Source organism: Zingiber officinale, chromosome 7A (assembly GCF_018446385.1).
Source record: "Zingiber officinale cultivar Zhangliang chromosome 7A, Zo_v1.1, whole genome shotgun sequence".
Classification (NCBI taxonomy): domain Eukaryota; kingdom Viridiplantae; phylum Streptophyta; class Magnoliopsida; order Zingiberales; family Zingiberaceae; genus Zingiber; species Zingiber officinale.
Genome location: NC_055998.1, coordinates 37,817,781 through 37,831,447, shown reverse-complemented (window position 1 = coordinate 37,831,447; position 13,667 = coordinate 37,817,781). Strand labels below are relative to the sequence as shown.

The 13,667-nt window shown below is 34.9% G+C and overlaps 1 protein-coding gene across 3 annotated transcripts in view; it reads right to left on the bottom strand.

Moving 5' to 3' along the window:
• The window catches only part of LOC122001334 (protein SABRE-like), a 72,158-nt gene that overhangs the window by 45,172 nt on the left and 13,319 nt on the right, over positions 1–13,667 (bottom strand). For 2 of the 3 annotated variants that reach the window (XM_042556033.1, XM_042556034.1), the window contains exons 6-9: positions 9,913–10,086; positions 9,753–9,830; positions 3,997–4,248; positions 534–2,648 (exon numbers count right to left, since the gene is read on the bottom strand). In XM_042556033.1, coding sequence (XP_042411967.1) covers positions 534–2,648; positions 3,997–4,248; positions 9,753–9,830; positions 9,913–10,086 — 2,619 coding nt within the window. The remainder of the gene's footprint in view (positions 1–533; positions 2,649–3,996; positions 4,249–9,752; positions 9,831–9,912; positions 10,087–13,667) is intronic. The other variant, XM_042556035.1, reaches the window with a different exon arrangement.

Genomic DNA, 13,667 nt, shown 5'->3' with positions numbered 1-13,667 from the left:
GTTCAACTGTCATTTAATTAACATTAACTACTGCCTCCAGCTTCCGCGAAGTATGTAGGAGTACACAAGGCTAATTATATGTACATCCATATTCTGAACCAATTCATTTTAACAGAATTCTTTTACCAGAAAAACTTAGTTAAATGAATATAGAGTATAAACCAGTAAACAACTACAAGTTAAGAGAATAACAACAAAAGAGAAGTGCTGCCACATTGGACATGGATCATGGCACTGCTTATTATTTTTTAAAAAAAAATGGTTTTAATAAAAGACTGGTTTTAAAACCTAAATATAAGAAAAGAACCTTCAGAGAAACTACAGAAATATACTTGCAAACAGATGGCACTTCAATGAAACCATGTTAATTATCATCAAATGAAACACAGGAAAAGAGAGATCATTAATTCAATCAAACAGAACAATCCAAACAATAAAAATAAAATGAATTGAAAGACCTGAAAAGAGAGATCAACTATGCAATTAAACAGAATGATTTAATCAATAAATAGAAAAATGACTTGAAATGCAACCTGTTGAGCAAGCACAACACGCCCCTTACATTTGCCCAAACTTCCAGAAAATAGAGGATATGTATAGTCTCTAAGCTGAGCAATCAAAGTACCAGCATGTACATCAATATCTCTTCCATAGAGCCTGGAGAATGGTATATCATTAGACAAGCAGACTGGATCAATATCTTTTATGAACTCAACCATTCCATCATCACCTCCTTCAATTCTGGTCAAAGTTACATCCAACTCAGTAGCACAAAGTGATAGAAGTGAAGATCTACGACTACTCATTTGGAAACCAGATTGTAAATCTCTTGAGCATGCACCAGATCCTTCTGCATGGACAATCTTCTGACATGCCTGGTAGTAAGATTTGAATGTTTGCCTGTGTATGTCATCCTTCAACCTCTTAATAGCTGAAAAATCATTCAAATCAAACTCAATTCCATTATGGATAGCTTTTTGGAATTTGAAATCACTTTTGTCCCCATTCCCCATAACCCTGTTGCAAGAAGACAGAATCTCATCAAGAAACTTCATGCGCACAGCTTCCTCGCACACTTCATTTCTCAACAAGAAGTAATGCTCATCAAGCCAGCCCTGAATTGGTTCTTCTTCAATTTCCGCTGAGAATTTCCGTATGACAAATCGAACAGAACCAAATTTTGTTGATTTGAATTTTGTAGTCTTTGAACTATCCTTCTTAGTAGGAAAAATCTTACTGGTTTTAGCTGTACTAATAAGCTTCAAACCCCGAAACATATCCTCAATAGAATCCTCTATAGCACGTAATTGTAGCCGGTAGGGCATACAAATATGCACATCTAGTCCTTGAATGACCCAATCCCTTGTCACACTATATTGTGCCTTAGCATCATGTGTGTTACCTGGTGGAACTGGAATACATGAAATCTGCATTCGGCTGCTTTTCAACACCCTGGCGCCATTGAAACTAAGCATAAAGCCTTCAAGTAATACACCTATCCTAGCATTCTCTGAAAAGATAGACTGTACCTGAATTTCTGTTTCCACACCATCTGCAACTTCAGCAGATACTCTTAACATCTCCACATCAACAGCAAAAATTGACTCTTGTTTACCAAGTAGCTTTTCAGCTCGAATTTTATCTTTCATAGAAACCTTTTCAAATTCCAATTCTTTCACTCTATCAGCCAACACCTTTATCTCATTGTCAGAGTGTTGGATCTTGCTATTATTTAATAAAAGCTTAACACGAGCAAAAATTTCGTATAATGCCAAATGAGCATCAGGTTCCCATCTAGTAGTAATATCAGTTGCACTAAATAGGGAGCAAACAGAAACATCAGTAAGACCACCAGAACGACGCACAAACTTTGCATTTTGCATATCAAACAAAGTCACTTTACTACCAGGTTTATGGCCTTCAGTAAATTCCATATAAAAAGATCTAGCTCTCTCTAATTCCATCTGTGTTGATTCCTTTTCTTTGTTTACACATAAACTAAACTGCAAGATATCAAGAGATGTTGAGAATTTGAGGATCTTACTGTTATTTGGGAATGTTGAAATAATATTTGCTACACGTGGCATCCCACCTTCTGATGTACTAATTACTACATGGCCGCCATGTGAACCAAAATTCACACGTTTTGGATCTGCTACAACAGCATCTTCAATAGCCATTTCACCATGATAGCATATTGAGCATTTTTCAAGATTCAGTTTCATTATTCGTGTTCCTTTTGCTGACTTTTTGCTAGAGTATGCAACCTTAAACTCTGTAGCCCTTTTATTAGAAGATGATAAGGTTTTGATCAGTGTTCTATATGACATTAAGTTGTATACAAGAGACTCAATATGCTGAAAGCCAAAGTTTATTCCCATACCACTTATATCAGCTGAAAATACCAACATCCACCTAGTTAGACCTTGTTGTTCTTTGGATTCAATTTCCTTTTGACCCCAATCTAGACTTAGTCGTGCAATGTGCATTAAAGAACCTGAATTAGTTTCTACTCCAAACAAGTTCTCCTTCAAACACTCCTGGTATTCATCTTCCATGTGCAATTGTAGCTCACCGAGTTCCATGTGGACTTGTATCCCCTTACATGCTATGTTGTTCGCAAATAAATGTGAAGACTGTGAACAACCCTGCATAGAGTACAAATGGTTTGAAAGAGAACAAGTTTGATATAAATATGTCCCTGTCAGGCACACCAGCACTAGGAAAAAAGGCCTAGGCAATCCTAGGTTCTCATAGTCAGTCATGCAGTTATACAAAGATGAAAAATAGAAAAAATAACATATTCTCATAATCAATCAGATAATTATCCAAACATACAAAATAGCAAACTAAAATTGACTAACTAAAACATCATGCTGAAAGATGTTCTATTTGTGAAGAAATTGAAAATTAACAGCATTACAAAATTTATATAAAAGAAAAAAGTATGACAAGAATTTTAGAAATTCAAACAAAAGGATAAATTACTATAAGTGCAAAAATATTAGTGGCCTGAACAACAAACAAAGAAAACAAAAAAAAAAAATAATTCTGATGCCTAAAAAATAAGACATTGAGAAGAAGAAAGTTAATTTAGCATTCTAGAAAACTGTCTGACCACAGTAAATCAACGCATAATAGACTTGAACAATGCAATTATGTGGTCCCTATCAGGAGTACTTGTATCATGGAGACCCAGTCAAGGAAAATTATATCTTATTTTAATTAAGAGAGAATATGTGATTGCATCATTGTGATCACAAAATAAATCCTCAGCCTCCAAGCCAATAAAATACTTTTAGGTTAGCCAATATCAGTAGAAAACAAGTCCCAACCAGAACTTTAAGAAGCAAGCTATTTGGACAAGATATTCTACTTTAGAAAGAAAAAGAAAAAACTAAGGACCTGAATAAGTAGCATGCAACAACAGACTCACTTTTCTGCAGGAAGGAAATAGTTTAGAACCAACATAAAAATAAAGCAGACAACCAAAATGGTAGATATGCAATTTCAGAAACAGAAAGCAAAAGTTTCATGTGGAGAACTAAAAACAATGCATGATCAGGAACCATCAGACATGCATTCATTCTTATCTGAGCTAGAAGTATTTCTGTCAAAGTTAACGGAACATAAAATTAGCAGCTGGTCCTCGTGTTTTTCAGGCTAATTTGTGTGCGACAAAATGAACGGAAGGGCAAGAGTTGTTTTTCTCAAATTATCTCCAAAAAAATTGAACAAAATCAATACCCACCTTTATATCCCTAGGTGTTCATAAGAAACACAACATTGAGGATAACCAGAGCCTATACACATAATCAGGAGAAAATATATCATATTAGGAACTTAGTATTAAGGATAAGCAGAAAAAGATATATTGATGGAGTAATATCATTGATAAAAATGAAATAGTCTTGCTAATACCTTATACTAATAATATTCAGCAATCTTTCTAACAAAAGCAGCTTTCACATTTTCTTCTTATTATGGCCAACTTACATGATATAGCGGCAGTCCTGTAACACTATAAAGGGCAATAGTCATCTCTGGGGCTGAAACAGTACATGTCCACATGATTGATTTAACATGATTTGTTTGAGAGTTTTCATGTCGAGAATTATCCTTCCCAAGGCTAAAACTTTTCTTTTTGGACATTAGGAGTTGCAACCATGGCTTTAATCTGCTAATAATGAGATTGCACTGGGTACCACCAAGTTTCACATCAATCTCAACTCTGATAGGTAGAAGCCGCTGAGACCAGAAACAAACTTCCACATTATGCTCCATGTTAAAAGAATAAACAAAGGCATATAGCATATATATCCAGTTGTACAAGTTAAATTTGCAACAGATAAAAAGAGAGAAAATTTACCTTGACATCAAAACACAAAAAACAGCAAAGAAAGGAATTCTATATGCAGGCATTGTGGTAGTGAAAATAAAAAAGAATAAAGCAGATAAAGGTCTACTCATAAGTTTATTTGGCCTTTATACAAAATGTAAAGAAAAAGGGGCTACCAAGCACAATAGGTTCATGAATGTGGTACAAGATGATATAAGCAACACTAGAGAAGCCAGATAAACTTTAAATTTCAAAGTGAGAATACAAAAAAACATGGAGAATTGAAATGAAAATGGTACCAACTCATCATTCAGCTTTCAACTCAACGGATCTCATTTTCCTTTAATTACTGATGTGATGTCTTAAGTTTAAGTATCATATCATAATACTGATGGCCATCTTTCCAACAGTCATCCCATCTGTACCTTATGGCAGGATAAATGAGCATGTTTACCATCTAATATTGAAAAATATATAAGCAACCCCTCTCCATTGTTTAAAATAGGTCAATATCTAAATATAGATTTGAGGTTGTTTCAAATACAATCACTTTTTTCGATTTTGCTCGATTCTGTACTCACAAATCTGTTTCAAGTGTACCATGAATCAATTTACAAAAACTGTATGGTTCCGCCCAGTATGGTCAGTTTTTATAGATTTGTGTAGGGACTAGCAGGGAGTAACTGGATCACCTAGATTTGAGTGGCCCACCTAGATTTGAGTGGCCTACCAGAATTGGATGTACTGGCGGTGATACGCTGCCCATTTTGGCTCATAAACCCCACCCAGATGATCCCTCATTCTCACTAACACTTATTTTTAGACTGAATTATCTCCATAAATCTCTTCCATGACATTCAAGCTTATATTGTCAATCACGCATGGCAACATGCCATTCAACTAGATAGCCACTATAATTGAAAGTAGAAACACTTAAGATATGTATCATTTTGTAGGCCACTAAGCTAATCAGAAAAGACCCTGTTGATAACCACTTAGGCTTCAACAAATGGCATAAAATATTGCAACAAGTTTGCTATCCTTGACCAAATTCCAACTCAACATTTGAATCAATTTTAGAATAGGTGAAACAAAAAGTGCAAAGATAAGCAAGTGGCATGTATATTTAAATTCTTCAGTTGTAACATTCTTGATTTTAAACAGACTGATATTTTTCAAAAACAAAAAATAGCATTATATTTTAATCATGCTTATCAATATCTTTACCACCTTGTTGAGAATGAGAAAATGCTATATTCTATATGATAGCAACAATTGAGCGAGACTAAATTCAACAACAAAAAACATAAATGAAGAATGTTTGTTATGTGAGGCTTCTGATAGTTCCAAATTGATGGTAATATCTTTACATCATGATACAAAACCAGATATATATTCAAAAAAAAAAAAAAATCATCATTTATGCCTAACAGTAATTTGTTAGTCTAAATTATTAGCTAAAGCATAATCTTCCAATGAATGGTGGCCGAAGTTTTGGGATCATGTTGAACTTCAGATCAACGTGAGAAAGTTGGTCACAAAAATAATCTCTTAGGAGCAGTAGTAAATTGGAGTTGGTCCCTTTACCTGATTCATGTGTATAATGTTTTTTGTACAGGAACTTAGCCGAAGATGGTTTATGTCTAGCTACCACAAGGAAATCAACTTGTGTTCCTTTTTTTCAAGTAGACAGAAGATAAAAACAGGACTAGTGCTACATCCAAATGAAGGGAGGGAGGGAGGTTGGAGAGAAAGGAGTGCAAGAAAAAGAGGGAGGGGAAGAAAAGATGAAAATTTTCATCTTTACCCTCATGTTCCCTCCGTTTAGACAAAGACGGTCAACATCTGACAGTAGTCTGACCATGGGTCAGCAATGGTTGGCAGTGGTTCAACGATTGGATCCAATGGTGATTGAAGTCCAGCCATGACCCGTTAACAATGTGTGATGATCTTGGTGGTCAAATTTGACAATCAGCAGTGGTTTGATGGTTAATCTGGTGGCAAAATGATGGTTTGTCAACAATTGACCATGACTGGCAATGGTTCGACGGAGGTTGTTGATGGCTGATGATGATGATCAATTGTCTTCTGCCAATGATAGTCTAACGGTGGCTTGGCATATGTTGGTGATTAGTGGTCGGTGATGAAGAAAGGATATATATTGCTCTTTTAGCATTTTTTTCTTACTCTTCTTCCAATCCGCCCGTACTTAGGCAGGAGAGGTCAAAGGATCCTTCCTTAGTTCCATCCAAATAGATAGATGCTCTTCATTCCTAACCCTCTCCCCCTCCATTTTCATTTCGACTCCCTTCGCTGCCTAAATAATAAATTGGTATTCCATATATTGATAGCACATAAATCATGAAGCTAAACGAAACACTAGATAGTCTTATTTATTAAATATCAGGATCAAACTAGGCCTTAGTACTTCTTTATGTGTCCCTTTATATCAATGTTAATCATTGACACTCCAACATCAACACTTTGAATGAATACTTGACACTCTTATTAATCACTCGTAAGAATTTTGCAGAACAATTATGTCACACTTAGATCCACAATCATGTCGGACATTTGTACTATAGTTTGAGTGCCATGGGGACCAGGATATTATTGCACTGTTAACATCAACCTTATGCATCCTATTCCAATGCTCTTCATGACTCTATCTCAGTTGCAATGCTCTTAAGTCTCAACATCCATCCTAACCAAATGATCAACCAACATCTTGGCCAAAGCAACGAAAAGGCCAGCTATTAAAGAGGGTGATAGACCCTTGAAAGATATTATGTGAAAGATTGCATGGAAATAGAGATACATAGCCCTTTAAATGGTACAATATGATGGATGAAACACAAAGGTGATAGTGACATCCATGGCAGTGCTAGCGCAAAGGTAGAAAAGATGATATAGATGATGTGATAGGTCACAAAGAACATATAAGTTATTTCAATCAACATCCTCACAGCCCAAACCAATGATCATTGAGCAAAATTTCACCATGTTGCAAGCAAGGCTAACTAAGAAAAGGATTGAAAATAAATTTATATGAATAAGATGGGATGAATGCACCATGTGAATATCAAGCCAAAGTTTAAGTGAGTATGGAACTACCTTTGAGATCAATCACACCAGATATGATTTCTCATATGCAGATCTAGTTGCATACCTAATGCATGTTGTAATCTTAAACATGGCTTAAAATTGACCCATATTGGAGCTTCGATCTCGGATCAGAACGATACGGTTTCGGTACCATATCATACCGTACCGATATGATTTCGGTAATTTTTAAATATAAAATATATTAACTAATAATAAAAAATTTAACCTAAATATTTAAAAAAAATAAAAAAGCACATAATAATAATAATAATTTTTAAAAAATATGAAAACTCAACAACTCCGTGACACACCAGCACCTCCGCAACCTTGTGGCGCCACAGTGTCAGTGTAGATAGAATGACAAATTTCATCTGTTTCACCCCGCACAATACGAAATTTTCAACCATGGTTCTAAATGGATTATACCAATTCGAGTAATTTAGTTAGATAGAGATAATTTTTCCATTCAAATGGGTATAGTTGGTTTGCAACAAATGTTGATGGACTCCTTCGTGCTGGACAGATCTACCAAAATTCATATTATGCATAACCTCCATTAAATGTTTAATACTTGGGCTTCTACAATTTTTTCATTATAAAGTATGAGTTATTGTAGTTCAATCCCTACTTCTGTTAAACTGGACATCTAAACATTTATTTCTAACATTGTAAGGTTTAGAGGATGTTTTGAATAAAAAAATATAGACAAATACAAGTTGGCAAAAGGCGACTGTGCTCACCCAGCGCCCCTGCCAATCTGTCCCAGGTCAACACGGAGAAGGTACATCACGGGTGGCTACTAGCCCTTGGGATAGTGACTGACGCATGAGGGAGGCATTTACCTCGGCTATACTGAGATTCAAACCCCAGGCATCAAGTTGGCAGCACCTCATGCGCTGGCCATTAAACCATCCTGAGGGGACAATAGAGGCAAATACAAGATGTTATAGCTGATTGATAGAATCTACCAAAATTCATATTATCCATAACCTCCATTAAATGTATACTTGGGCTTCTACAATCATCTAAACATTTATTTCTAATGTTGTAAGGTTTAGAGAATGTTTTGAATAAAACATAAAGGCAAATACAAGATGTTATAGCTGATTGATTGGCCTCTTGAGGATTAATATTTTTAACATAAAATCACCCGTAGTCTAATGGACATTGAAATTGAAATCATCGATTACCATCAATCATCAAACATTGACAAATTGAAATTAAACTCGTTGATGACCATCAATCATAAAATGTTTGTGAATCAATATGAACTATGTTTTGTTCCAAAGATTGATCTGTTATTGCTCTTGATGATTTGTCAAATGAGCACATATCCTGTAGCACACAACACCATACCATATTGTTAACTGTGAGCTGATCCAAATTGGATGTCTAATTGGCCTAGTCAAAAACTGTCAATTTTGGACGTACAAATTATTAAATATTGTTGGTAATTTTATGTCCATATGATTTGTATTAGCAATTTTGGATGATATCTGGCTACAATTAACACAAATTTGAATGTTTGTGCAAAGAATTGAGGTAAAATCAAGGGGAAAATATATCATATTTGAAAAAATCCAATAGTTATGATGCAATTTTGGATATTAACCATACTAACTTCAAGAATCAGGCAGAAGGCAAGTGCCTTACCTCAAGAAGCCTTCCCAAATTTGTTCAACAAGTTTTCAACCCACTTTTAAGGGAAAAGTTGTTTTCATTTCTTTCAGAATAAGCATAAACAGTGAAGGGAATTAAATTATCTAAATTCAGATGATGGCAAAAGTTCTGTTAATATGTAAGTGACCACAATAGGAAGCCCAAGATTTTATATGTAGGAAAATTTTAATTTTACTAAAAATTACCAATGCAGAATGCTCCTCAAGTTTTGAGAGATTCTATATCACCATCCCAGAGGTTATAAAAATGTTGCATTTAACACTTTCTGACCTCTGCGCCTTACTATGATTAATCAAACAAATTGTCAAAGGCAAAACTTAACCTCGTGTGGCTTTAAATGGTCCATTTGGCATGAATTGATTGTTGACCAGAGTCAATAGACTTAGGAGTGAAGGAGTGGTCAAATGCAACGGCTATTAAGCATTGGGGATAAAAGGGAATCTCATGAAGTTTGAGTGGCTTCTTTAAAAAAAAAGGTAAAACCATTGGTTAATAAAAATTTCACTTATATGTATGCCTGAAAGAATCACACTTAGGAAGAGAGCTTCATAGAAAAGCAGGTTAAGATCACATCACTGAGCAAGCAATGAAAATAAGTAGAATATGGAATCAAATGATAGGGGCTTACTTCATCCGGAACATCCAAAGATGTGACAATAGCAACTTTCATAATCTCCATGATTGAACTAGTCCCTTCATTTAATAACTGAAATAATAGTAGTCTTAATTACTTGAACAATTTGAATAAAGATGGAATGCATATTACCAAAATTACAACTCATGAGTACATGAATTTCGCTGAAAACCACTTGAACATCAAAATGTGATGTAGTCTCCCCTGATTCCTCATGTAGCTGTGATTTACTGCTGCTCAGATGTATGCCCCTTACATTATTCTCAATCATTATATCTTTTCCTCTGTGCATAAACTTCACATCAAGTTTTGGCATACTGAAGCTAACCTTCCAAAATGCAAATAGGTCTTGTTAAGAGTCAAGTTGATCCTAATCTACACTAGGCATTATTACAATAGAATCAATTGTAATAAAATAATTCACAACTTCCTCTACCGCAGGAAACTTAATCTCGTCCAATCTTTCCCAAGGAAATATTAAAAGGAACCAACAGAGTTTATCCAGGTCAGAGGATCAAAGAAAAAAAAATCACATCGGTATAAAGTTCAAAAGCATGTAAAGCAGAAAAACAATAGCAAGCATCAACTATATGTTATCATTAACTTACAACCTGTCTATTTCAATTGAAAATCTAAAACAAATTATCATCTATGTTCGGCTAAAAGTAGTACTTCTCATTTGAAAGAGCAAAAAAAAATTAAATCAAATCACCCACCTGATATGAGTGGTAATATTAATTGGTACAAGATTCTTAAACCCGGAGCATCCAGCATTATATGGTCATCAAATGTACCAACCAATCGGAAAGTAAATGTTGACATACCACATGGCATGAACTACAAATTTAATCTGGCCATGCCGACATAATAAAAAAATGTTTAATTTTGTTGAATGTCCTTAGTTGTGCTGTATGGGAGTATGTCGCAAGATAAATGATGACCACTCAAAAACTAAAAGATAATAATAAAAACCAAGATACCAAGGCAATGACTTAAGGGATCTGCTGAAGAATTGTGTCAGACAACTTTCCTGCACTAGCACATCAGAAAAAAGCCTCTTCCTAATATGAACTGGATTAATCATGGGAATGGCTGGCTTCTCCCTTTGACCTATACCGGTGTAAAAACTGATCTTCAAGCAAAAGGATACTTGTGAAACACAAAATTAAGAGCTAAAACATGCCCCTATTGAGAGAAATATGCATCTCGTCTCTATTCTGTGCATTACATGCTCCCACTACTCTATTACTAACAGCTACACACAACAGTTATATAGGGAAAAAAACATATCTACTCTATTACTAACAGCTACATACAACAGTTAATATAGGAAAAAAAAACATATAAGAGCATCACTGACCACTACTTTTGTGCAACTACTTCACACAACCAAATAGTAGACTACAACAATGCATACTAGATATAAAGTGACTGACTAGTGTTTTAATGCAACTACACAGCCATCCCCTCCATTCTTTGGCTTTTCTACTACAATGTTGACAGCATTTCCACATCAACATTGTGCTTATCCCCACATGAAAGAAACCACTCCTTAAATTGAATGGTGTAAAATATATAAAATAATGAAAAGATAGAGGGGAAGGACGGCAATAAAATTATCCTTTAAGTAATCTCCTTGAATGGATTTAAATGAAGAGGAAATATATCATTTTTTTATAATAAACAATTATCAATTAGCTTTTGGCACAAATTTGGGCGGATAAATTATGAAGGGTGGATACTTAAATTTACCTCTTTAAACTTCTATCCTCCATCTTTTCGTTACAAAGGAAACAAAGAAATAGAGGATCCATCCTTTGACTTATCTCTTGTTTTGAATCAATCCAACGACCTATCATTTCAAGGAGATAGATCAGTAAGACTCATTTTGGGAATTGCACACACATGGTCGTGCTGGGCATTTTAAGAAAGGGTCAAGCCCTCGTTTTAAATAAAAGTTTATTGGTCATCCTTGAGATGTGACATTGTTAGAATTACATGTGTAATCAGCCACAGGAACCAAATAGAATTTGGGTATGCAAGGTGGTTATTATAAATGGACATCATGACCAGAGTCAACTGTTTTGAATTGTTTTGGATCAAAATGTGAAACAGTCTTATTCGACGTCTGATTCAAAATGAGATATAAGAACAGTGTTGCAGGTATCATTTTATAAATCCATTTTAAACTCTCATCAATGACTAAAAAGATGCTTGCATAGTAATTTGGGGTCAAAAATAACCTCCTAACCACCACTCTTCATCTTCTGTAGCTCCTACACCTCGATTCCAACCTTTCCCAACCTAGCTACCTTTCCCATTTGAGGAATTTGAGTCTATGTCTGGAGATCCTCTGGTTCCTTATGTGAATCATGAAAATGAGAAGAGAAAAAAAAGGAGAATAGTGAAGAAATGTTATAAATTGTTGTTGAGAAGCTAGCATACTGATGAGGAAATGAGGCAGAATCAAGGTAGCAACAACAAGGTTGAAGGCACAACTCGTTGAAGTAATCAAAAATCACAATAGACCGATCAGGCGAGGAAAATCTTGAAAGGGGAAGGGGATAGGAGCAACAGCAATTGCCACACACTCAGGGATAGGAGAACACATTTGCTGCAAGATGGGGAAGGGGCAGAGGTAAAAGCTGATTAAAATAAATTATATAACTAATATTAATCAATTTTATAACTCAAAAATTAAAATATTGTAAATACAGTTTAAAAAATGTTGTAGTCATATGGAATTAATTGTGTATCAGCATCAATAATTATGTCTTAATCTGCAACAAACTAATATTTATTACATACTGTTGATTATTAAATACTATATTTTTAATAAAAACTATATTCTTTACAAATACTCTAATTTAATAATATTAATTTGTAATTACTCTATTAATCAACACTGTATTTTAATAAATAATAATAAAAACTACTATATTGAATCAATGAATAATTTTAAATAATTAATGTATTAATTGATCAAAATTATAAGCAATATTGTTTAATCCTCTAAATTAGGAAAAATACTAGTGTGTAGATTTATAATAGATAGAGTTGGAGTTAATGTATGAATTTTATTTTCTAAATTATTTAACTTTTTAAAATAATATTTTGATATTTGTGCAAAGAGGTTTTGATGTTTATACAGAGGGTTTAAGTTATCTTTGCATTGTATATTTGTTATGTGCTTGAGTGTGCAGGCTTTATAGGACACACATGGAGCCTGCAGGACTTGTAACTCAACAAGGTTAAGGTCATGTTAGATGATGACTTAGTGTGGCCAAGGCGATACATTAAAGGGCTTGGAGGTCAGTGGAGATTGAAGAAAGTTACACGAAGCCATTGAGGGACTGCAAAATAAAAGCACTAAGGTGTGTTGGAGAGGCTCTAGAGTATAACTTAACATGGCCAAGTTGGTAGCTTAGTAGCTCGAAGTTCGTAGAGATCAAAGAAGGGTGAAGAAGGAAAGAATGAGACATCTGAGGGACTGCATGATGAGGAGGAGTAATGGTAGTGTTGATATCAGTCGGTGGAGGCACAGTACGCAGGCGAGGCATGAAAAATGACACATCCGAGGGGCAAGTACCCTGATGGGAGATGGTTGTGGTGGCGAAGTTAAGCTGCAAAGGTAAAATCTGATGAGTTGTGAGAGTTGAGTGGCTTGTATACAGAGTGAGGGTAAAATCTCAATTTAGGCATAAGACTCGATCATATTCAGGCGGTTCCAGTTGACTAAAGTTGACTTTAATGAATAAGAGGATTGAATTGACTAAGGAAACAACTAGTGTGGTCGGCAAACAACTCATAGCTTAGTTGACTAGGCAGTCGACTCAACTAAGCTACGATCAGTTGACTAATGCTACATAAGGAAAGCTTGAAGGAGTCATTGATTACACTACAATAGGT